Raw genomic sequence first — 25,309 nt, 5'->3', positions numbered from 1 at the left:
CGGCGGGCCGCCCGGGGACATTGGGACCGCTGCCAGCCCCGGCCATTAATAGAGCCTTATTTAGAAAGCCCAACAATGACTTGGCCATTTATTAAGCGCCTGCTGGATGCCAGAGAGGTGATCCCTCGCTTTCCCAAAGGGGAAACTAAGGCTGAGGAGGCGTAGCCTTGACGGCGCAGCATTTGGGACCCAGGGCCCGAAAACCCCACCGCAGAGTTCGCAGTCCCTTTAATTCACTCCCGCCCCGCAGGCAGCCCTGGGGATGACGCAGCCGGCGGTCTTAAGAGCAGATTCTTGGGTACAGGGAATGTGGTAGCCGGCCAGGCTGTCAGGAGGACACAGAACAGACCCGACTCCCATCTCAGCAGAACGCTGGGCCCAGCCCCCCGGCAAGCCGGGCCTAATTCGGGGCCTCTGACTCAGCCTCGGGTGAGCAGAGTAGCGGGGTCTGCCAGGTGAGCAGCGGCCAGAGGGCGCGGGCACGAACAGTCCAGGCTGGCCCCCCAGGGGCCGCGCGCCGGGCCCGAAATAGCTCGTTTTGATCCCACCACCTCGGCTAGGAGCCCAGGCCTGGCACTTAGCGCAACCAGCTGCTCCTACAGCAAGACGGGAAGTGGTTAATGACTCCGCGGTACCGGTTGGCTGGCGCGACTGATGGAGGGGCGGCAGTTAGGCGACAGACTCCCCGAATGCCCTGTACCCAAGAAACGGTGGTTACTTTGGAGTCCAGACAAGCTTCCCGCAGCAAAAGTAGGAGTGGCTATAAGGCAGGGCTGGAAAGAGAAAGTACTTTATGACCCCTCCTCAACGCGAGCTCACCCTCGGATCCTTCCCATTGGTTCACAGGCTTGCCAATTACTGCTACGAGCTACGGTTCTCCAATCAAACACGCTCTCTCAGTCAGTCCGGAGGTACGGCCAGTTGTGCGACATCTCCCTTTGGCCGCTTCCCAGTTACTTTTGTTTTCTCCTCCATCATTGGTCGCCCTGGAGGCCGCTCTCTTCCCGCGCGGGCACTCCGAGAGAGGGACGGGCCTGGCCAGGCATTGCTTAGCAACAAAGATGCACGCAGGCTCAGCCCAGTGAGGGAGCGGAGCTGGCGGAAGCGCCCAGGTAGCTGCTGGATGGACCGCAGGTGAGGCCGATCCTTCTCCCGGGGACCCCAGGAGGCCTGGAGAGGACCTAGGGTGAGATGAACACAGCGTCCGGTCCGATTTGCTAAGGTCCGGAGTCTCTATTTTTAAAACCGCACTGGAACTACGACTCCCAAGATGCTCCACATCCGCCGGCAGCGCCAGCTTTGGACTTCACCATCTCGGGGTCCCACTGCGTCTTACGTTCCGCTTTCCAAGTGGCTCCAAGGGCTTTTCGTTTTCCTCCACGGGTGTCCAGTGTCATCTTGGGAGTTAAATTTACGAATTTTAAAACTGCCCCAGATTCCTGTGGGTGTTGGTTTTTAACTTTATTGCTTAGACGGAGCCCAGTTGCTGTTGGGGATTGTAGTCCTTTTACCATTTACACCTTAGTGTACCCAGGACTTTATGGGAAATGTACAGTGTAAGGGGTTAGCCGTGGTTCTCAACCCGAGCTCCACGTCGAAATCACCTGGGACGGTGCGAAAGAGATACAGATGACTAGCCCGCTTCCAGATATTATGATTCTTTTCGGCTTGGGGTAAGGACCATGTATCTGTATTTTTAAAAGGCTCCTTTATTGGATTCAGGCTTAAGAACCACCAGTTGGCAGTTCTTGGTTTTCTGAGACTGCCCCCAAGGGCTGGTGGGTAATCGAGCCTCTAGTATCATTATCTTGAATGTGCAGCGCTGCTTCATGGGAATTATAGTTCATCTCTTCCTGGAATCTATGGGAATGGTAATCTGGTTCTCCCCTCCTCTTCCCAACCCTGAAACCTGACTCCACCCCACAACCCCCCAACAGGAAGGCTCTGCCTGCCAAACTCACTCTCCTCTTGCAGTCTGCCAGTTTTCTCCATCCAAGACAACCCCCTTGAGGATACTGCCCTGGATCAAAGCCACTATTGGCCATCCGGAAGCCAGACTTGGCACCCCAAGGTGAGGACACTCCATAGAGAGTGCTGTGTGTGAGCCCAGTGGTGAGGGAGTGACAACCAGAGGGAAGGAGGAGAGACAGGGGTGAGAGATTAAGAGACAGTCCCTCCTCCCCTCCCCATGGCTCTGCCCTCACCCAGTCTTCTGTCATCTGGATCCCTTGTTGTAGCCCCCAGTCACTCTAAGTCGTAACCATTGTGGGATATGTTTCCTCCCCTCTCGACTCGACTAAGACAAACTTCACGTGTGCCTTCATTCCCCTACAGGGATGACCCGTCCACCCTCACTTTCTTCTCTCCTTACCTCCCCATCTTAGACCCTGACCCCATCCAGGTCCCAGAGGTCCAGGCCCGCAGAAGCTCCGAAGGCTCTGGCCACAGGTCCCAACTCCTCTGAACTGTTTGAAGAGTCCTGGCCATCCAGCTCAGAAAGCCCTTCCCCGCCCAGCACCACTGAAGGACAGATGGGAACCTCTCCGTCACCCACCCTGATCGACAGCAGGGAGTCCGTGGTGGCCAAGTAAGTCCCAGCAGCCCTGGGGGAGAGAAGGGTTTGGATCAGGAGGGGTTAGGCATCCCATAATAATCACCATAGCAAGAGTTGTTTATGCAACACTTTTAGGACCACACTTTATGTGTGCTGTTAAGAGCTCTGGAGGTAGGTTGCCTGGGTTCAAATCCCAGCTCTGCCACTTACCCTCTGTACGATCTGGGCCTCAGTTTCTTCATCTGTAAATTGGGGGTATTAACAGCATATATCCCCTAGGGCTGTTTTAAGCTTTCAATGTGTTACTGTCTATAAAGTATCTAGTATCTATAAAGTATGCTATCACATAGTGAGCCCTTGGATTTGTAGCATCCAAGTTCAGCTGCTCTACCAAACAGCCCCAAATTACTTGTGGCTTAATCAAGAGAGCATTTATTTCTCCCTCACGCAACAGTCCAGGCAGAAGCAACGAAGGCCAACATCGCATCCCCTGGCTCAGGTGTCAGGGACACGGTTTGCTTCCTGTCTTGTTGCCTCCCATCACTAGGCTTTTGCCCTTTCCTTTGTGGACCAGAATGGCTCCCAACCACATCCACTTTCCAGAATCACATCTCCTCATCTCAAAACCCTGCTGGTCAAGAACTTAGTTATGGGGCCATAAAACTATAGGGGCCTCTGAGAAATGCATCTGCGGAAGAGTGGCTATGGGCCTAGTATTATACAGTCTTATATAATACTGCATTACTCTGTAAGAGAAAACAGATGTTGAGGGACAAGCACTAGGTACTGCCAAAGTATCTGATAAACATCGCTATTGTTATTATTATTATTATTATTATTTGACTCTCCTCGTTCACTCGCCTCCCATTCTCTGATGCTCACAGGTACATAAACCGGTTCCGTCAGGCTCAGCCCACAAGCCGAGAGGAGCGCCAGCCTGCAGGCCCAACCCCAGCTGACTTTTGGTGGCTCCGGCCTGAATCTCCAGACACCAGCAGTCAACTTGCTGAAGGTACCAGCTTCAGAACTGTCCACTGCCGGCCTAAAACCTTTCCTGATCAATGCCCCCAGCAGACATTCCCCATGCCTCCCTAAAAATCAACTGGGGCTTCTCAGCAGGAGCCAATGAACCAGAAGGAAGACCCAGCACAGCAGTCCCAATTCTTGCCAAGGTGGCCAGTGCATCTCAGGCTAAGGCTGTGGCCCCCCTTGAGGAAATGAAGCAGGTGATATATATTCTCATCTACCTTCTTCCCTGTCTACCTGAACTGATACCACCAGCCCTAGGATAGAATTACAGAGTCAATCCCCAATTCAAGGAAGCTTAAAGAAAAAAGGAGGATTTGTTGGCTCATGCAATCAAGAAATCTAAATGTATATGCTTTCAGGCATGGCTGGATCCAGGTATTTGAATGGTTTTAGGAGGAACTTGACTCTCTTGACTCTCTGTTCCTCTTTCTTGGGCTCAGTCTCAGGCAGGCTTTCCCCTTGAAGTAGTGAACATGGCCCCAGTGACTCTTGGCTTCTAGCTTACATAATAACTTTAGTGGAAAGAGGAGCATTTTCCAGTAGTTCCATCCAGAGCCCCAGAGCTTACTCTCGTTCATTCATTCTTTTTTTTTTTTTGCTATTCATTTATCTTTGAGCCAGTTGCTGTGGAACCAGAGGACAGACTATTGTGATTAGCCAGGCCTGGTCAGGAAGGTGGGGTCAACCCTTCTCCCACAATAATGACTACAAGGAGGGGTGTGAATCCCCAGAGGAAAACTGGGTCCCCCTTCCCTGGGGAGGAGGAGTGGATTCCTTAGATGGCTTACCAGCATGTGAGCCTATCAGCTGTAACACAGACCTGTACTCCAGGTCTTGTGTCCAAAGTCTGTTTCCCAGCACCCTTTAAGATGGAGCTAGCCTTGGGCACCTGGGTGGCTCAGTGGGTTAGGCCACTGCCTTCGGCTCGGGTCGTGGTCTCAGGGTCCTGGGATCGAGCCCCGCGTCGGGCTCTCTGCTCGGCGGGGAGCCTGCTTCCCTTCCTCTCTCTCTGCCTGCCTCTCTGCCTACTTGTGATCTCTCTGTCAAATAAATAAATAAAATCTTTAAAAAAAAAAAAAAAAGATGGAGCTAGCCTCTAATCCCTCCTCCCTCGCAGAGCCTCAACACATGGAACTCGTCCCTGCTGGACCTGGAGACACTGAGCCTACAGAGCAGAGCTGCCAGGCTGCTCAGACGCAGGTAGGTGCCTTTCCTGCCCGCCCCCCGCCAGCTCCAGGGCCCTTGCACCGCCTCTGAGACCCCTATTGCCTTGCTTGTGCTTTCTCCCTACAGCAAGGCATCCATCTCTGCCTCCTCACTAAGCCCTAGCGATACCAGCAGCTCCTCATTCCCAGTCAGCTCTGATGGCCTCTCTCCCTTCTCCGTGACCTTCACCCCTGACTTCAGCAAGGGCTCTGACCCCAAGGCACATGGTAAGTTCTTAGGCAAGGATCGAGAAGAGACTGGATGTGAATCCCAGCTCTGACATCTATCCACTCTGGGCCTCTCTGTTTCTCCAAGTTTTAAATCAGCAATAAATGAGTTGAGGGTACAGGGAGCTCTTGCCACAGTCCTCACAGCACCAGTTGTTAACATGGCAGGTTCTCTCTCTGCCTCCTGTTTGCAGTTCTGAACACAAATTTCCAAAATCTGAAGGCCTTTTCCTCATTTGGCCCCGTACCTGCTTGGACAGCAAAATCTGACCGAAAGAATATGAAGGCTGTGTATCATCTCTCTGTATCTCATTGAGGGTGAATAGACATACTTTTTGCTATGACTGTGTTACCTTGAACCACAGGAAACTTGTCCTTGTTAGTAAAAGATGGTTGAGTATGGACAATTTCATATTGTTCAACCAAATACTAATGTGTCTAGGGTACCGAGCCAGCCCTCTGCTGGTGCTGGACGTATGATGTGATTTCGCTGAAGCAGGCAAATTGTTGAACTCCTAATTCCAGCCACCTGAAGTCTTCAGATTTCAGAGATGGGATTATGGACCTGGATTACTGTTACTCCATGGCCAGGTCCTGGGACGCAGTGGTGCACAGGACAGATCCTGTCCATGTCTCATGGGGTTCGAGTGAATGGGGACAGGCAGGCACAGAAAACAGGTGCGCCTGCGTGGTATGTGATCCTGGCAGAGCTCTCGCTTGTCTGGTTCTTTGCTTCTTTTCAGCTTTACCTCACCTTTCATTCACCTCTCCTTCCTAAGCCTCAGTGTTCTCATCTGCAAAATGCGGATAAAGCTAGTATCTCCTTCGTGAGTTGTCCTTTAAATTTACTCATCCTTTCGTCTAAAAAGCATTGAATATCTATTGTGGATGAGGCCCTGGCAGGGGACTTGGGGATTCCACAGTGAAACAGCCGTGTGTGGTCCCACCTTCATGGTCCTCATAGGACATGTGGGCCAGAAAGTAGCCACGTAACCCCACAAACACATGTGAAATGTAACTAGAAATGAGGGCCCTGTAAGAGAGGATGGTGATGCTGGGAAGTCAGAGAAGGCCTTCTTGGAAGAGGTGCTAAGGGGAGACCTGAACAACAAAGGTGGGGACAACACCCCTGCAGCATATACAGAGGACCTAAGGTGGAAGGGAGCATGGTGCAGATAATGGACTAGAAAAGGCGGGGGCGGGGGGGGGGGTGTTTGAGAGTAGTATGGGGTCAGGTGGAAGAGATCGGCAGGGGTCAGATTACATTGGGCCATGGAAGCATGGGAGGCATTTGGTCATTATCTGAGTACTGGGGAGCCATGGGAGGGTTCTGAGCAGGGAGGGATTCAATCTTTCTTGGGTTATTAACAGACTCCCTCTGGCTACTGTTACCCCCCCACACTCCCCCCTCCCCACCCCACTGCCCCACCGTGAGAGATGCTGGTAGTTTCTCTTGGGCCAGAGCCTAAGGAACAGAGTAGAGGGAAGGGGTCAGCTTTGGAAGTAGAGTCACAGGAAACAGAAGGGAGTGGGAGAGAGAAACATCCAGGATGACACCCTATTCTCTGTGCAGCATCAGATGGTGGGGCTTCATAGAGACAAGAGCCCTACTGATCTTGACCGATGAAGTTAGGCTCTGGGTGCTGAGAATGATGTCCATTTGCCCCACTGAACTGAGGACAGCCTATGGCCCTCCCCTGGGTCACTGCTGTATCCCTGGACCCTGCAGTTCAATATAATAGTTCCTTTGGCATTTATGCCCAGATGGCACCAGCCTTGTTCTTGACACTGCAGATGTAGTGGTGGTCAGATAGACGAAAACCACTGCCCTTGGGTAGCTGGCATTGCAAAGGGAGAGAGAAGTAAGCAAAGAAGTACCACACTGAATATGTTAGAAGGCAGAAAGAGCTAAGAAGGAACCTGGAACAGGAAAGAAGATATGGGCTGGCAGTTGTTGCAGTTTTAAATAGACTGGCCAGGGAAGGCCCCACTAAGAAGGTGATCTGAATAAAGATCTGAGTAAAGATCTGAAGCATGGGAGGGATGGAACCGTGTGCATCCAGGAGGGAACAGCACTCCAAGCAGTGGGAAGCACAAATGCAAAAGCTTGCTTTTTACCAAGACAGGGGAGGGTTCCATTCCAGGAGGGCCCTGACCTGACTCAGATGTTCCCAGGCTCCCTCTGGCTGCGGTGGGTGTGGAGGGGTGTGGGGGGTTAGACAGGACAGATTGAGAGGACAGAAGTAGACCAGAGAAGATCCTGCTGTGGGGCTGGCCCCAGGAAATGGCAGTCAAGAGGGGGAGAAGTGGGTAGATTCTGGAGAATCTGTCTTGTTCACTACTGTGAACACCATGTCCAGAACAGTGCCTGGCATATAGGAAGAACTCAATAAATATTTGCTGATGAATAAAGAACTGAATGACGACAGGTTAAGAAGTCCATGAGTGCTCTTGCCTCTGACTCTGCCCCCTTTCTCGTTTCCTGCTTGGGAGAGGAGCTGGGACATTATCTGGAGAGCCTGTCTGAATACCTTTCTGGTACAGTCAGAGGGGGTATGCACGCTGTCCTTGGTTTGCTCATTACACTAGCCTGTGACCTTACCCTTCCTCCTTCTACTTACCCCACAGCAACACCAGTGCCTGCCTCCATCCCTGCGCCAGCCCAGGTCTCCTCCCAGGCACCCCTGCGTCCAGAGGATGACATTCTATACCAGTGGCGGCAGCGGCGGAAGCTTGAACGGGCTCGGGCTCAGGCTCGAGGAGGACAGGGTGATGGAACCTGGGTACTACCCCAGACTCCTGCCCTCACCACTCCAGTGAGAGCGGGGGTGAGGGTAGGGGTGAGGGTTGGGGAATGAGGTGGGGAGCTTGAGGGGGCTGGAGGGAGGGATGCTAAGGGAAGTTGGAGGAAGGGGAAGCCAGAAGGGAACTGAAGAACCCTCTGCCCTTTTCCTCCCTCTCCCGTCCCTGCCCGCATTTGTCTACAGGCCCATTCTGCCCCTGCAGAGACTCTCGGCTCCCTGGGAACCCAGCCTCCCTGCGTCCCACATTGGGCCAGTGTGGCCCGACCTGGGCCTCTGGAGGCCTTCTATATGGAGAGACCTCCTATTCCCCCAGGGTTCTCTCCACACATCTTTTGGGGTCCCAGCCCCCATGGGTTCTTCTGGGCCCCGCAGTCTGGTCCCTGGGTATCTCTCGGGGCCATTCCTCCCGCACCGTCAACCCCTGTGGCTCTGGCTGCCACATCCCTGCCCCCCGCCTCCACCCCGGCACCCGCAGCCTCCACCCTCCCGCCCCCAACCGCCCCCCAGGACCCGCCCACTCCTGCTCCAAGCTGCCCGGCCCAGCCGGAGAGGCAGGGCCCCAAGCCTGGGAGTAGCAGAGCCCCGCGCCAGGAGTCAGCTGGGGCAGTCGTGGCAGCTGACAAGGGGCCTGGTCCCCAGCTCAGAGGCGCCCTGGGCCAAGTAGTATCAGCTCGACTCTTCCCGGACGGCTTGGAGGACACGCCCCCTCACCTTAAGAGCCCACCTTTACCCGAGGGTGAATCTCTGAAAGCCACACAGCCCCAAACCAAGATTGCGCCACCTCGCTCAGAGGTCACGCCCCCTCTATCTGGATCAGAATTTCCCAGGGCACAGACTCCGCCAAGTCGGTGTAAAGCCGAGTCTCCGAAAGCCAAGGCCACGCTCCCCCTAGCGGTGTGGGAGCCTAGGGAAGACAAAGACACTCCCTTGGCTGAAGCTGGGTATCAGGCGCCCAAGGTCCGGCCCACTCCAGCTAAGGAGGCGTTCCCTGGCACCAGGGCCCCGCCCCCTTCCTTCAAGGCGGGGTCTCTCGAGGCGGCGGCTGCTCCCTCCTCTGCTGCTGGCCACGCCCCCTCAGAAGATCTGCTCTGCCAGGCTGCCAGACTTCTAGAGGAGGCGGAAGGTGAGCTGATGGGCGTGGCTGCGTGGATCTGGACGGCAGTCCATCACCTTACGAGTCAACAGCCTGGCGCTCGCCCTTTTTCCCCTAGACTCTGACGGCAGCGAGTTCCAGGACGACCCGGTACTTCAGTTGCTAAGAGTTCAGAGGGCCGAGCTGAGACGCCAGAAAAGGTGACCGTCGCCGGGATATACAACACCCCGTCCCCAGAGCCATCCACCACCCCAGACTCCAATCCTGAGCACATAACCTGAGCCTCTACTATCCTGGCCTTTTTTGCAGGAAAGTGGACGCCCAACTATGCCTCTTACTGGAGCACACTGAAGACCCAGGGACTTGGTCTCCTCCAACCAGGTCGCCCCCCCAGGTCCCCAGGAAGGCGTCTGCAGAGGGAAGGAGTTTCTCTTGAGACCAGACAACATTGAATTGTACAAATTATGTTTTTCCCAATACAATATATTATTTTTCTCACGTTACTGATTGTCTCTGAGACAGTTGTTCAGGAAAGGCGGAGGGTTATGCTAATTTAGAGAAACAGCTCCCTCCCGCCCCAATCCACCCTCTGCCCCACCCCCACTGTAGTTCCCGACCGACCGTTGGCACAAAATCTCTTCCCGTTTCCCCTCTGAGGAATCCTCTCTGAGGTCCGGAGAGGGGGAGCGGTTCCAGGCCAGATTTCAGGCAAGACTGAGACTCACCTTAGTTGACTCTCAGCTCAGAAGCGGATCCTCCTGACTCAGCTGAAACCAAAGGGCTGTGTTCTGGGCTAATGAAGCTAATGGGGTCATCAGAGTGCTGGACAATGGTCAGCCCTCAGTCGGCAGCCTGCTTGAGCCCACAGCAGCATTCGGCGTGCTCATCCCTCCCTCTTTGAAACACTTCTTCCCCTCTTCCCAGTGCCCCACCATTCTCCTCACCTCTCTGGTCACACCTTGTCATTGCCCCAGCCTGTCACTTGAGGATATCCCAGGTCCCTGGCCTTAACTGTATGTATTCATTCCCAGGTGCTCTCATCTAGCTTCACCTGTCTGGACATCACCTGTCTGGACTTTTGAAAAACCTGTTGTTTTGTCTGTAAATTCTTTGACACACTTCCCATTAAGAAGTAGAGTCAGTGTCCATTCTCCCTGAAACTAGGTAGAACTCTGGGGACTGCCTCAACAAATAGAATACAGAGGAAATGACCCTGCTTTAAGTTTCTAAACCAGATTAGAAAAGGTGATACAATTTCCACCTGGTGGCCCAGCATCCCCTCTCTTTAGTGTGCTTTGGAGCCCTGGGCTGCCATGTAAAAAGTGCAGTTGCCCTACTGAGTAGGGATTTTGGTTACACGGGTGTATGCACTTGTCAAGATTCAGTGAAAATTCTGAATTTTATTGTAGGTAGAGTTGATCTCAAAATAAAAACAAATATTGAACTCTAGTTAAAGATATGCATGCTGAAGTGTTTAGGGGATAGTATACCAATATCTGTTATTTATTCTGAAATATATCCAAAAAATAGTGAGACTACTGGAATAGAATGAATAGAGTAATAGGTGACCGGGATATAAAATAGATACAGTAAAATGTCAGTGGTAGGATCTAAGTGGTGGGTATATGGGTGTCTACTCTGAAATTCTTCAACTTTACTATATGTTAGAAACTTTTCGTAATAAAATATTGGGAGAATTTATGACTAGGATTATTTTGATATCTATATTTATTAAAAAGGGAGGATAGAACGGGTTTCTGTTAAAAGTAGCTTCTGAGGGCTCCTGGGTGGCTCAGTCAGTTAAGCGTTTATTTGACTTTGGCTCAGGTCATGATCCCGGAATCCTGGGATCAAGTCCCGTGTCAGGCTCCCCACTAAACAGGGAGGCTGCTTCTCCCTCTGCCTTTATCCCTGCTGATGCTCCCTCTCTCAAATAAAGAAATAAATCTTTTTTAAAAAGTAGCTCTGTATATCATAGACATGGTATATATTTGTTTTCAACCTTTTTGAACAAACCATACATTTAAATGACATTTTTTTAAAAAGGAAATTGCTGTTTAGATATAAAGAGAAATAAAAGATGTTTATAGTAGCAGAACTTGATCTAGTTGGGGGTGACTGGAGCCTAGAAGAATTTCTGAGGAAGTTACAACTTAAGCTGAGACAGGTAGGGATTAACTCATTGACAAAAGGCCATCCTAATTACTATTGCTGGATTATAAATCATCCCCAAAATTTAGTGGCATAAAACAATCATTTTATTGTTCATGGATTCTGTGAATCAGAAATTCGGACAGGGCACAGTTGGGGACAGCTTATTTCTACTCCATGATGTCTAGGGGTTCAGCTAGAAAGACGCAAAGGTGACTTGACAGCCAGGGACAGAATTTCTGGAGCTTCTTCACTTACAAGTCCGGCATCAGGGCTCAGATGACTCCAAGGCTGTGCTCAGATGGAACTGTAGACTCTAGTGCTTACACATGGTCTCTCCACAGGGCTTGGGCTTCCTCAAAGCCTGGCTTCCTGGCCATAGGTGCACTTCTCACATGATGCCACAAAGCTCTAGAGCTAGTCGTTCCAGCAGACAAAAAGGAAGATGCATTGCTTTTTTGCAACTTAGCCTCAGATATAGCATAATGTCAATTCCACTATTCTCTGTTGGTTGAAGTTGTCAGTCTTGCTCAGATTCAAGGGGTAGAGGACACAGACTCCAGCTTTTCATGAAATCAGTGTCAAGGAATTTGCAGTCATTTTAAAGACTGCAGGCAACGGGAACATCATGTAAGAAATCCCTGCAATGGGAGTGAAGTCTGCAAGTTCAATAAGCTGAAATAAGTAACTCTAAATTGAGCCCTCCTCAGCATTCCCTTTCCCCAATCCTGGCTTAATTTTTTATCCTTAGAATTTATCACCTTCTGATTTGCTATATTTTTGAATATTTTGTTCATTGTTTTCTCCCACCAGCTTCTGAGCCCCATGTGAGCAGGATATATTTTCCCTTGTTTTGGTTACTGATGTAGCCACAAAGTAAGTAACTAGAGTTTTTGAAAGAGTGAATAAATCAAAGCGGTGCTCTCTGAGGTGAGGGCCCCTGTTGAGAACACGACCAGGGGAAAAGTTCTCTCGGAAAGGGAGCCTTTTTGGGGCCTGGCTCAAGTCAGAGGCAGAACGATTGGGACTGGCTTTATGGGAGGTGTGGTCTTGTTTCTGGCATTGCGGGCTAAACCAGTTCCTAGGAAAAAGGAGTCAAAGCTGGAGGCCGGCCTGCAAGAAGCAGTAGAGCAGGAGGCAAGGGCAAATATCCAGTGGGCAGGGCAAGGCCGAGTCTCAGAGTGCCTAGGATAACGTCCCAGGCAGGGTATCTGAGTCCGTGAAAACCGTCCATGGGCAAATGCCCTCAGTATTCTGTGGGCGGTGTCAGGGTCAGGACTGACAAGCTGGAGCTACAGGATTGAGACGTTGAAAAGCTGCCTGGGGATGGAGAAAAGCTCTGAGGCCATGGAAGAACCTAACTAAGAGTGTCAAAGGGGGAAAAAAGTGTCAGAGGACTGGTCACTGAGAGTGGACTAAGGGGAGGGCTCAATGCTTAGTGTTAGAAGTGTAGGAAGCAAAGCATAAAGAACCTAGGGGTGTGTCTCAGGAGGGCAATGAGAGCCAATGAAGAGCAGTCATGGGCGCGGCGCTGTCAAACTTCGCTGGGCGGGACCGAAGGCACCGAGCCAGGGATGGGACCGAAGCCTAAGCCAATGAAAAGCCGACAGGTGGGCGGGGCGTCGCCCTAAGGCCAAGGGTGGAGCCAATGAGAAGCGGCGCCGCGTCCCCGCTTCCCCCTCCTCCGTGGGGCGCGCGCCGAAGCCACGGGCAGCCGTTAGGGGCGGGGCCTGCAGCCGCCCGCGCGCGGCTCGCGCCCTCCCCTTTGTGTCGCCATGGCGGCGGCGGCGGCGACGAGGACGACGAGCGAGGGGTCGAGCGCAGCCGGCGCCTGAAGAGGCTACGCTACCATGGTGGTGAGGGGCCCACGCGGCCGTCAGTCCGTCTGCGTGTCAGTCTGTCCGCGCGCGGCCCCGCCCCGCGCCGCCCCGCCCCCGGCCCCGCCCGAGCCCGCGGCCTGCGCCGCCCCTCACCCCTCGTCGAGGTCCCTCTCGTCCCGGGTCTTGGGCCCGAGCTCTTAACCCGGCCCCGCCCCCTCAGTGTGCATCCCCTTCCACGCCCTGGATGGAGGTGACAGTGGCCGAGGACCCAGGCTTGGGGGGATGGGCTAGTCCCGGGAAGGACCCGCACCGTCGGTTGCCCCCTCCCCGGGACCTGCCGAAGCTTCCTGGGTTCTTCGCCATCCCCCATCCCACAGCCATCCTCAGCGTCTTCTCCCAACCTCCATCCCTCCCTGGCTAGCCCCCTCCCCCTCCTACCACCAGCCCCCTTCTTGTTCTTGAGCCCCACCCCCATCCGGCTCCATCCTCAGCCTGACCCTTTTCTTCTCATTCTCACTCCGTTCTGCTCCCTCTCAATCAACCCTCCCCTACCCCTCCATCGGCCTGAGCCTCGGCCTTTCCAGCATCTCCCCTGCCCTTACACCCCAACCCCACACCAGCAGTGTACCTCTGGCTAGATCCTAGGGTCCTTCTCCATCTTCTTGTCCTCACCCTCCCTTCCCACCATCTCCTCCTCCCACCATGCTGCTCCTGCTCATTCATCCATTCATTCCCTCATTCGCTCACTTAACAGACATTCCCTGATACTTCCTGGCAGAGCCCATGTTCCAGACGCAAAGAAATTCACGTCCCGTCCTGCCTTGGGGAGCTTCATGGGCTGGAGAGGGACAGAACCGAGGGTGAGACCCAAGGATGAACCTGGGGTCGCAGGGATATGAAGGAGGGAGTGGCTAGAGCCTGGCCTGGGAAATACCGATCTGGCAGCTGGTTAATTTATTCATCAGATCTTACCCAGCTCCTGCTGTGTGAGTGGGCACTGGGACCCAGAGAAGAATTAGGCTCAACCTTCCTTGTGAGGAGCATCAGTTCTGTGCCCAGCTCTGTGCTGGGTCGCTGATCCTGGGGAAGTCACAGTCCAGTGGGGGGAGATGGACTTGTCACCTGTGGTATCTCAGAGTGCTCAGGGCTGGGATGGGAGAACCTCAGGGGATAGAGGAGTCTCGAAGAGCAGGCTAACACTTCCAGGACAGGGAATGAGAGAGATGAGACCTGAGGGATGAGGAGGACGGAACCTATGGAAAGCATAAGGAAGAGTGAGTGTTCCCTGCAGAGGGAACTACCTTTGCAAAGGCCTAGGAGGAAATGAGAAGATGGTTCTTTTGTTGGACTCTTAGAAGTTTGAAAGCTTCCAGAGTGGAGGCCGAAGGGGGAAGATGGGACTGAAGAGGTAAACAAACCTGAGAATTCAGACTTTTATCTTGAAGATAACAGGGAGCCGTTGAAGGTCTATGATCTGTGGAGAGACAGGCAGATATGTGTGGTATGAAAATTATACTGGCGCTTGCTGTGAAGAAGCTGGCAGGAGGGGAGAGGTTGGAAACAGGAAGATTGATAAGATGGGAGCTGTGATTGTCCAGACATCAATAAAAGGTGTGGAGAGGCACATGGGGGCATGACTATACTCCGCAGGGGCTAAAGGAGGGCTTTAAACAGGGAGAGATGGTACCAGCATGTGCTCTCTCTCCCTCACCTTCAGGCTGTGCTCTTCCAGCCCCCCACCCCAGACCACCCACAAAGAAGCAGGCCCACCCTTAGTTGCTCTCACCTCTCCTTGACCTACCCTTTTGCTCCATGCTTAGGGCAGCCTTTGGAGCAATTCGGGCCTCTGCGCCCAGGCTCACAGATAACAATGCTCCCGTTGTCTCTCTGCTCCCATCTCTGGAGGCCTCTGATTCTTCTTTCTGTTCTACAGGCTCGCAGCACTGACAGCCTGGATGGCCCAGGGGAGGGCTCAGTGCAGCCCTTGCCTCACACTGGGGGGCCCAGTGTGAAGGGGAAGCCTGGGAAAAGGTGAGAGATGAGGGTGAGGTTCAGCTTAGGAGGGGGGTTGAATGCAGGAGCCACCAGTGATGTGTACCTGTCCCCCAGGCTCTCGGCTCCTCGAGGTCCCTTCCCCCGGCTGGCCGACTGTGCTCATTTCCACTACGAGAATGTTGACTTTGGCCATATTCAGGTATGAGGGCTTTGCACCAGGTGGGAGGGTGAGAGCCTCCCCAGCCCTGAAGCAATATTAGCCACTTTACCCTTAAAACCTGTCTCAGGAATAGGTGCTCCTCCCACCTGAGCAGTCAGTGGCAAGAGTCACAGGGCGGAAGGGGAGCACGGTTCATTCATTCGTTCATTTCTTTATTCATTCACCTAACCTTTTGTTAGGTGTAGGCTCTGTGCCAGGACGCTGTACTCTGAGACATCACCAGGCCCTGCCCTCAGGGAGGCCAAGGCCAGGGTTGCAGACCCATCTCTAGATAGTGCCCACCTGGAAAGATCAGGACTGGGACAAAAGTGAGGCCCCTCCTTGGGCCTTTGTTTCCCTCTGCAGCTCCTGCTGTCTCCAGAGCGCGAAGGCCCCAGCTTCTCTGGAGAGAATGAGCTGGTGTTTGGGGTGCAGGTGACCTGTCAGGTGAGGCCACCCCCTTCTCATCTGGCCTGACAGATTGGTCTTTGTGGCTCCCAGCTCAGTGTAATGGGACTACTGGCCCTTTCTGTCCCTCCTGCCCCCACAGGGCCGCTCCTGGCCAGTTCTCCGAAGTTACGATGACTTCCGATCCCTGGATGCCCACCTACACCGGTGCATATTTGACAGGAGGTTCTCCTGCCTCCCAGAGCTCCCTCCACCCCCAGAGGGTGCCAGAGCTGCCCAGGTAACCTGCTGGTTGTCTCAGCCCCCTGCTCCCCAGCTATGGTGTGTCCTCCTGAGCAATGTGGGAAGCCGTCAAAAGAGGATAGTGAAATACTTAAACACTGGTATGGCCCAGGTTCCAACCAGTCGGAAGGGAGAGGCCCATGATGAAGCTGCAGCAGGGAGGCTCCTTTCAGTTTTAGGATGATGAGGTGTTCCAGGGGATTCGGTGGGAGAGTCAGCGGGGCCCCACCCAGTGCGGGCACACAGGAGCCTGGCGGCCCATTTACTAACTGATACGGAAATAGGTCAGTGCTTACCAGTGGAGTGGCACCATGCATTCAGTCTGAATCCCAGCCCTGCCTAGAGGTGAGCTAGGGCAGTAGAGAAGGGCAGCGAACTCTCTCAAGGTCCCCTCACAATAGCCCCCCGACAACCTGCCCCCAGATGCTGGTACCCCTGCTGCTGCAGTACCTGGAGACCCTGTCAGGCCTGGTGGACAGTAACCTCAACTGCGGGCCTGTGCTCACCTGGATGGAGGTGCGCCCAGGAAGGGGGGCTTGGAGCTGGGAGGGGGCGAGGACCAGTTTGCAAGTGTGTGTGGGCTCAGGAAAGAAACGAGCCAGAGTGGAGGAGGCCCTGGTATTTCAGTGTCTGTGTGGGCACATGCCTGTGAGGGAGAATGAGCGTGTGTGTGTGTGTGTGTGTGTGAGCGAGCGAGCAAGCGAGCGAGCAGGCATTGGACTGTGCGCATGTGAGCCTTTCAGGATCTATCAGTTAGAAATAGGTATGACTGTAACTCCTAGAACACCGGGCCCACAGTGGCTCCAACCAGGTTTTCAGAGAGGAGGTGAGCTTGTCTGCTACGGAGGATGAGGGCACCGGGGTGTCCCGGGACATGAGAGGGGCGGAGGGGCTTTGTTGGACAAGAGTTTAGGTGTTTGACCCATAGCTCTGACCGACAGAGGCTCTCAGGTGGGGGACAGGTAGTGGCCTCCTCCTGGCCTGGAGGAAACTTCTCTGCCTTTATTGTCTCCTCCTCGTGGTCTCTCCCCATCAGCTGGACAACCATGGCCGGCGCCTGCTCCTCAGTGAGGAGGCCTCCCTCAACATCCCCGCAGTGGCCGCCGCGCATGTCATCAAGCGGTACACAGCCCAGGCACCAGACGAGCTGTCCTTCGAGGTGAGGCTATGGGGAAGCAGACTCCGGCTGGGCTCCCCACTTCCCTTGTCCCTTCTGATCCTCCCTCCAATGACCGTCCCTCTCCCAGGTGGGAGACATTGTCTCCGTGATCGACATGCCGCCCACTGAGGATCGGAGCTGGTGGCGGGGCAAACGAGGCTTCCAGGTGAGCCTGGCTCGGGCGGATGGGAGGGCCAGGGCACCGCGCCAGCTAGGGTGGCCCACTCACTGACCCCAAACCCTCCTCAGGTCGGTTTCTTCCCCAGTGAGTGTGTGGAACTGTTTACGGAGCGGCCTGGTCCAGGACTGAAGGGAGGTAAGTGCCAGGGACAAAATGGGGAGGCTTCCCTGCCTTCTTTGCCCATCATCCAGTCTTTCCACCCATTGTTCACCCCACAGAAGCTGATGGTCCCCAGTGCGGTGTCCCAACGCCCCAGGGCGTCTCCTCTCTGACCTCAGGTAATGGGACAAGAGGGCAGGCCCCTGCCCACCCCACCCACCATGAGACCAGTGGTCGCACTGACCCTCTGTGACTTGCCTTTACTCCCACAGCTGTGCCCCGGCCACGTGGGAAGCTGGCGGGCCTCCTCAGAACCTTCATGCGCTCCCGCCCTTCTCGGCAGCGGCTGCGGCAGCGGGGCATCCTGCGGCAGAGGGTGTTTGGCTGTGACCTTGGCGAGCACCTCAGTAATTCAGGCCAAGATGGTGAGGCCCCATGTCCACCTGCCCAGCCCGCTTCTCCCGCCCCGTTGCAGCCTGCCCAGACCTGAGCCCCTGCTTCCTCCCAGTGCCCCAGGTGCTTCGCTGCTGCTCTGAGTTTATCGAGGCCCACGGGGTGGTGGATGGAATCTACCGGCTCTCAGGAGTGTCATCCAACATCCAGAGGCTACGGTGAGGGCCTTCCACCAAGCCCTTCCGCAAATACTCACTGAGCATCATCTCTCTTCCAGGCCCTGTGCCATGTGCTGGGGACACAGAGTTATGGGGGGGGGGGGGGGCGGTTAGGAGAGCTTAGAGTGGGGTCGGACTGGGGCTGGGGGCAGGGATGGTTTTCTTGAGGAAGTGACAGCCAAGCTGAGGCACAGTGAGTGCAGGGGAAAGCAGCAGGAGCTCATGTCCCTGGAGTAAATGGACCTTTCAGATACTGTTAGGATTTTGCCTTTTACTCAGAGGAAGGGGTCTGAGCTGGGGAGGGACAGCGTGAACCGTCTAAGGTGGGAGGCAGTGAGGCAGGAGTCCTGGGGCTAACAGGAGGCGCGCGAGGTAACAGTATGGAGCCTGGGGCTCTGTGAGATGAGGCAAAGAAAGGGTCACACGAGATGGCATTTACCCAAGAGCAGTGGACACAACCAGAGAGTTTTGAGCAGGGGCTGCTAGGATTTTGGCCACATTTTCCAGTGACCTCTTGAAGCCAGGAGAATGACAACTTCGTGGGAGTAGCGTCGTGATCACGTTCTGTATTCAGATGACGTCGGGTAGCCACAAGCGGGAGCACCTCCCACCTGAGCCTCAGTGTCATCCTCTGTAAAATGGGGCACGCTCGGTGGGGCACACAGAGTTGTTAGGGAGTTCTGTAAGGTACTACCTCTGAAGAGCCCAGCACAGGAAGAGAGTTGCTTCTGTCTGTGGACCCTTTGGGAGGTGGGGGAAGAACATGGCCAGATGGGTCAGCTCTGACCTGAATCTTTCTTCTCCTTGACCTGGTGGCCTCAGGCATGAGTTCGACAGCGAGAGGATCCCTGAACTGTCTGGCCCCGCCTTCCTGCAGGACATCCACAGCGTGTCCTCCCTCTGCAAGCTCTACTTCCGGGAGCTGCCGAATCCCTTGCTCACATACCAGCTCTACGGGAAGTTCAGCGTGAGTAAGGGAGCTGGCAAGGTTGGAGGGTGCTGGGATGCCCCGGCCCAGCCCCCGTCACGCCTATGCTTCCTCTCAGGAAGCCATGTCTGTGCCCGGGGAGGAGGAGCGCCTGGTGCGTGTCCACGATGTCATCCAGCAGCTGCCCCCGCCTCACTACAGGTAAGACAGAAGGGGCAGGGAAGGCCTGTGGGGGGGTCCCATGGGAGCTGAGGCTCAGGTGTCGTCCTCCACTGCCACCCCCAGGACCCTGGAGTACCTGCTGAGGCACCTGGCCCGCATGGCAAGACACAGTGCCAACACCAGCATGCATGCCCGCAACCTGGCCATCGTCTGGGCGCCCAACCTGCTACGGTGAGCTGGCAGCCCACCAGCCTGACCCCCTCAGCTTCCTTCCACAAGCTGGGCCTCAAGTCGGCCCCACACTTCCCACCCAGAACCCACCCAGCTTCTGTTCTCTCTTTCACTTTATTCCACACATACTTCCTAAGGACCCCCTGGGTGCGGACTCTTGTTCTCAGCCAAGGGACCCAGGACCCAACAGTGAGCAAGAACCTGTGCTCCTAGGCTCACATTTTCATGGGGGAGATGGACAATGAGCTAGCAACAAGAAAACTAGAGAGTGTGGTGTGATGGTGACGAGTTCCAAGGAGAAAGATGACAAAGCAGGGAAAGGAGATGCATGTGGCCATGGAATTTTGAAAATTTTAGAGGGGCAGGCAAGGCTTTCATAAGAAGTGAGCCCCAGAGGATTTGATGGTGACCAAGACAGAGGAGCTCTCTGCTCTGCGTGAATTAAGTGGTCCGTGAGATGGTGGATATAAGAACTATTAGGACAAAGAAAAAAAAAAGAGAGAAGGAAGCTTAATTTTAAATAAGGTGGATGAGGAAGACTCCATTGAGAAGGTAACATTTGAGTCAAGACCTGCCGGAGGCGAGGGTGGGGACCCATGTGGACTTGTGGGGAGGAGCAGACCAGGCTAAGGGAACACAAGTGCCAAAGTCTGGAGGCTGGAAAGGCACTTCTGTGCTGGAGGGCCAGCAAGGAGCCCAGGGTGGCAGGAGGGAGCAAGGGAGTGAGTGAGTGGTTGAGGGGGAGGAGATGACAACGTCAGAGTGATGACAGGGGACCAGCCAGAGCAGTAACTTCTGGGTTCCGGGTCATGGTAAGGACTTTGCTTCTGCCAGGAGAGAGGTGCAGCGGGGGAGGCTCTGAGCCTGCAGGGCCCTGATGGGGTCACAGGCTCCCTCTGGTTGTGGCCGGGAGCAGACTGCAGGGGGCAGGATAACCTGGAAACCCAGGGAGGAGCCGCTGTGATGTCCGGGAGTGGGAGGATAGAGGCTGGGCCACCGTGGGGAAAGTGGGGGAGAAGAGTTTAGAATCTGGAGAGATTTTTGTGGATGGAGCAGACAGGGATTGCTGAGAGGCTGGATGTAGGTGTGAGGGGAAAGAGAGGGGTCAGGAGCATCACCCGGATGTGTCTGGCCTGAGCACCGAGATGGGGAAGGCAGGGAGGGAGGGGGTTGAGGAAAGGTTGAGAACCCAATTCTGGATGTGATCACTTTGATGAGGTCAGAGGTTTTGGATGACTGTCATTTCTTGCGTTGACTTCCCATCGTGCCTAGCTGGAACCTGCCAGCTGGGCTCAAAGCACCTGGCACCCCTCCCCCTTGTCCCATCCAGGTCCATGGAACTGGAGTCTGTGGGGCTGGGTGGGGCAGCAGCCTTCCGGGAGGTCCGGGTGCAGTCTGTGGTGGTGGAATTCCTGCTCACCCATGTGGATGTGTTGTTTAGTGACACCTTCACCTCTGCTGGCCTCGACCCTGCAGGTATGCCCATCCCACCCCCTGATGTCCTGGCTACTGCCCCCTCATTGTTAGGGCTGCAGTGGGAGGGCAGGTGGGCTCCCAGCCCTATCCCTACCCCACTGAAGCTGGACCTCCCTCCTGGCTCCTTGAGGACCCCGCCCCGGCCTCTCCCTCCCCTCCCCCCCCTTCTCATTTCAGCTCCTACGCTCAGGATCCCCACTTCTTGGCCCGGACATCGTTCTTCCTTCACCCCTTGTAGCTCCCGGGGGCTCTTGGGGCCTTGGGGCCACCAGGGAGGAGGTGGGAGGTCCCCAGACTTGACCCCGCCCTGGCCCCACCCAGACTCCCCGCCCTACCCCGGACCCCAGCCCAATCAGGATTCAGCACGTCGGAGGGCCCTCTGGCCCGAGGTAACTGAAGCCAGAGCCGCTGCCCTCGCTGGCTGCCGGGAGCTGCCTCCTCATCAGCTCGTCCTGCCTCACTCCTCCTCCTCACCTGCCTGCTGCCCACCCATTCCCGCCTGATCCGCCCTGGCCCCCTGCCTTGCCAGCCCGGGTGGGCACGCTGCGGGGCCGGGGCTTGGGCTGTGGCGCTTGGCTTTGCCTGTGGCCTTGAGAGGCCCCCAGAGCTGACAGCTGCCCCCTTTCCCAACTCCTTAGGCCGCTGCCTCCTCCCCAGGCCCAAGTCCCTTGCGGGCAGCGGCCCTTCCACTCGCCTGCTGACGCTGGAGGAAGCCCAGGCTCGGACCCAGGGCCGGCTGGGGACTCCCACCGAGCCCACCACTCCCAAGGCCCCAGCTTCACCTGTGGAAAGGTGAGTGGAATGCTGGGGGAGCACAGGGCCAGCCTGGAGGCCCCAGATCCTCTGACTCTCTCCTGTCTCCCGCAAACCCCAGGAGGAAAGGGGAGAGAGGCGAGAAACAGCGAAAGCCAGGGGGAAGCAGTTGGAAGACCTTTTTTGCACTGGGCCGAGGCCCCAGCATCCCCCGAAAGAAGCCTTTACCGTGGCTGGGGGGCACCCGTGCACCCCCGCAGCCTTCAGGTCAGAGGCTGCAGTGGGTGGGGAGTTGGGGTGGAGGGGAGGCACTCTGGAGTGCCCAATGCCCATCCTGCCTCTTTTCGCAGGTGGCCGACCTGACACAGTCACGCTAAGATCTGCCAAAAGCGAGGAGTCTCTGTCATCGCAGGCCAGCGGGGCTGGTGAGCACCGGGTGGCCCAGGCCCGGCCTGGTGGAGGAGCTGGGAGGGCTGGCGGCCCTGGGGTGGCCTCTAAATGTACTTCAAATTTGTGGGTTTGGGGTTCCTTTTTGATGTTCTTTAGTTCCTAATCTGGACATGAGTTTCAGTGTGTTAAAAAAAGTGTCACCCTTGGTTCATGATGCTCTGTGATCACTGGTCCAGGCAGGGCCCTTGCAGGTTTTTATTTATTCCTTTGGAAAAAAATCTAAGTAATGAAACGACCACCTGTGAGCCCACTGGCCAGAAGTGAAAGAGACCCACTCCCTTGGTTGCAAGCTCCTTCCCACCAGAGGCAGCCCTGGATTCCATGGGCAGCATCTCCTTGCTCTAAGATTTTATCCCCTGCAGGCCTCCGTGTAACATATGGCACAGTCCTAGCTGTTTTGTAAACGTTGAAGGTCTCCGAAGAAAGGGTGCTGGATGCGGAACTTGACTTCCCGCTCACTGCCAACCACGTGGCTGAGTGTTGCTCAGCCTTGTGCCTCTTAGCTGCTCTCTGGTATTCATGTGTGGTTCTCCCATCCCAAGTCACTTGTCTATCCTCCTCCCGAGGGCTTGGGGGCTTTGGGGAGCACTCCTTACACACCACACTCTGGAGAGTGTTCCAGGCACCCAGGAACGAGGGGAAGGGCACGCTGTGGGCCTTGCTCATGTTCAACTTTACAGGACAAGGCCCAATTGCCCCCCGCCCAAAAAAAAAAAAACAACCAGTCACGTCTGTACTCCTGATAGTGATAGTGAGAGCTCGGGAGGTCCCGCTGGTCTCCCGCTCACAAGCCTGTGGTTGTCAGATGTCAGACTGGCCTTTGGGGGTAGAACGATTCTTATCATGGTCTTGCCATCTCTTTCCTTTCTCATTTTGTGTGTGAACAGTGCCTGGATTTGCAGCCACTGGGACCCTACCCAGGGGAATGCCTCTTCGTGTAACTTCCCCAGCCTAGCCCACTGGGTGATGTACCCTATCCTTACTGCCATATGCCTATGAAGTTCTGACCCCTGACACCTAACTGCCCCCCTTCCAGGCCTCCAGAGGCTGCACAGGCTCCGGCGACCCCACTCCAGCAGTGACGCTTTCCCTGTGGGCCCGGCACCTGCTGGCTCCTGTGAGAGCCTGTCCTCCTCCTCCTCCTCCTCCGAATCCTCCTCCTCTTCAGAGTCCTCGTCCTCCGGATCCTCAGCAGCTGGGCTGGCGGCACTCTCTGGTTCACCCTCACACCGAACCTCAGCCTGGCTAGATGATGGTGACGAGCTGGACTTTAGCCCACCCCGCTGCCTGGAGGGGCTCCGGGGGCTCGACTTCGATCCCCTTACCTTTCGCTGCAGCAGCCCCACGCCAGGGGACCCGGCACCTCCCGCCAGCCCGGCACCCCCAGCCCCTGCCTCCGCCTTCCCACCTAAGGTGACACCCCAGGCCCTCTCACCCCGTGGGGCCGCCAGCCCTGCCTCGCCCACCGCTCTGGACATCTCAGAACCCCTGGCCGTATCTGTGCCACCTGCTGTCCTGGAGCTGCTGGGGGCCGGGGGAACGCCTGCCTCAGTCACCCCAACGCCGGCCCTCAGCCCCAACCCCGGCCTGCGGCCCCATCTCATCCCCTTGCTGCTGCGCGGAGCCGAGGCCCAGCTGAGTGACACCTGCCAACAGGAGATCTGCAGCAAGCTGGCCCTGCCTGTTTCCCGGGGAGCCCCAGGCCAGCATGGTGAGTCCTGCTCGGCCCACCCCATGCCCTTAGGAACCCTGAAGATGCATCCAAGCCTGGCTGACTTCTCTTCCCATTCCTCTCTGTGTAGGTCCTGGTATGGATTCACCGCTGCTGCCCCCACCCCTGTCCCTCTTGCGCCCTGGGGGGGCCCCACCCCCACCCCCTAAGAACCCAGCACGCCTCATGGCCCTGGCCCTGGCTGAGCGGGCTCAGCAGGTGGCCCAGAGACAGAGCCAACAGGAGCATGGGAGCACCCCTTCTGCTCCCCATTCCCCTTTCCACCGCTCACTGTCGCTGGAGGTGGGCAGTGAGCCCCCAGGGACCTCAGGGGTTGGGCCAGCCCCCAACTCCCTAGCCCATTCAGGTGCCTGGGTTCCTGGACCCCCACCCTCCCTACCAAGGCAACAAAGTGATGGGAGCCTGGTGAGGAACCAGCGGCCCCCTGGGACCTCAAGGAGGGCACTCAGAGGCCCTGCCCAGGTCAGTGCTCAGCTCAGGAGAGGTGGAGGGTGCAGGGGGTATGGGGATGAGCCACAGATGGCAGCTCGATTCCTGTATTCTGTCCCCCCACAGGTTCCTACTCCTGGCTTCTTCTCTTCAGCCCCTCGGGAGTGCCTGCCGCCCTTCCTTGGGGTCCCCAAACCAGGCTTGTACCCCCTAGGTTCCCCATCCTTCCAGCCCAGCTCCCCAGCCCCGGTCTGGAGGAGCCCCTTAGGTCCCCCTGCACCACTTGACAGGGGAGAGAACCTATACTATGAAATCGAGACGGGTGAGGGAACCCCCTACTCTGGCCCCACCAGGTCCTGGAGTCCCTTTCGCTCTATGCCCCCAGATAGGCTCAATGCCTCATATGGCCTGCTTGGCCAATCGCCACCACTCCACAGGTCCCCTGACTTCCTGCTCAGCTACCCACCACCCCCTTCGTGCTTTCCCCATGACCACCTTGGCTACTCAGCCCCCCAGCATCCCACCAGGCGCCCTACCCGGCCTGAGCCTCTGTATGTTAATCTAGCTCTGGGGCCCAGGGGTCCCTCACCCGCCTCTTCCAGCTCCTCCTCCCCTCCTGCACACCCCCGGAGCCGTTCAGATCCTGGCCCCCCGGCCCCCCGCTTACCCCAGAAACAGAGGGCCCCCTGGGGCCCCCACACCCCTCACAGGGTACCTGCGCCATGGGGCCCTCCAGAACCTCTCCTGCTGTACAGGGCAGCCCCACCAGCCTATGGGAGGGGGGGCGAGCACCACCGAGGGTCCTTGTATAGGAATGGGGGGCAAGGAAGGGAGGGGGCTGGTCCCCCACCCCCCTACCCCACTCCCAGCTGGTCCCTCCATTCTGAGGGTCAGACCCGAAGCTATTGCTGAGCTGCAGCTGGGAGAGACCTTCCTCCCCTCCCTTCCCCCACACTGATATTGACCCAATCCAATCCCTTGTTTTGTATTTTCTTGAGCTCCTGACCCCTACCCCAGGTTTCTAACTTTGTAACATATTTCTGATGTGGGTCCCTAACCTGTTATATCTTCCCTACTCCGGGCTGAAGGGCACACCCATCCCCCCACCAACCTCCCCTCCTGGGGGCTCCCGCACAAATCTGAGGGCTAGGCCAACACCCTGTCTTCCCTCTCCCAGGAGCCCCCAGCTAGTCCTGACCAGTGCACAGGGGGTTGGGGTACAGCTCCTGCCCATCTCCCCCCACACTTCCCACTAAACCATCTGACAAAATTAATGAATAAAAATGGTGAAAACACGGCCGGTAGTGTCATGCTGGGGCCAGATTCAGGG

General features: G+C 56.0%; 2 protein-coding genes across 5 annotated transcripts; both read left to right on the top strand.

The window, feature by feature from the left end:
* The first annotated feature begins 91 nt into the window (after positions 1–91).
* Positions 92–9,416, top strand: PROSER3 (proline and serine rich 3). Its single transcript, XM_032323615.1, is given in 12 exon segments — positions 92–1,673; positions 1,975–2,071; positions 2,385–2,587; positions 3,439–3,566; positions 3,671–3,780; positions 4,701–4,783; positions 4,877–5,016; positions 7,645–7,832; positions 8,004–8,943; positions 9,032–9,113; positions 9,223–9,292; positions 9,294–9,416. Coding segments are annotated over 12 exon segments (2,157 nt in total). The 5' UTR covers positions 92–1,629; the 3' UTR covers positions 9,366–9,416.
* A 3,336-nt stretch (positions 9,417–12,752) lies between these two features.
* Positions 12,753–25,276, top strand: ARHGAP33 (Rho GTPase activating protein 33). Of its 4 annotated transcripts, none has more exons than XM_032323600.1 (22): positions 12,753–12,920; positions 13,663–13,744; positions 14,818–14,915; positions 14,994–15,078; positions 15,445–15,525; positions 15,629–15,766; positions 16,192–16,284; positions 16,805–16,927; positions 17,016–17,093; positions 17,177–17,243; positions 17,327–17,386; positions 17,480–17,632; positions 17,716–17,818; positions 18,641–18,785; positions 18,865–18,947; positions 19,032–19,139; positions 20,470–20,615; positions 21,254–21,407; positions 21,490–21,635; positions 21,719–21,793; positions 22,855–23,529; positions 23,621–25,276. In XM_032323600.1, the coding sequence occupies exons 2-22, from the start codon at positions 13,718–13,720 to the stop codon at positions 24,889–24,891; spliced, it is 3,909 nt and encodes a 1,302-aa protein (XP_032179491.1). In that variant the 5' UTR covers positions 12,753–12,920; positions 13,663–13,717; the 3' UTR covers positions 24,892–25,276. The 4 variants fall into 4 exon arrangements, with proteins under 4 accessions (XP_032179491.1, XP_032179490.1, XP_032179492.1 ...); XM_032323599.1 differs by having other exon boundaries at positions 13,639–13,744; XM_032323601.1 differs by lacking the exon at positions 13,663–13,744.
* The last annotated feature ends 33 nt before the right edge of the window (positions 25,277–25,309 follow it).

This window comes from Mustela erminea, chromosome 19, assembly GCF_009829155.1.
Source record: "Mustela erminea isolate mMusErm1 chromosome 19, mMusErm1.Pri, whole genome shotgun sequence".
Lineage (NCBI taxonomy): Eukaryota > Metazoa > Chordata > Mammalia > Carnivora > Mustelidae > Mustela > Mustela erminea.
Note: the sequence above shows the minus strand (reverse complement) of the source record. Positions and strands in the feature narration are given on the sequence as shown.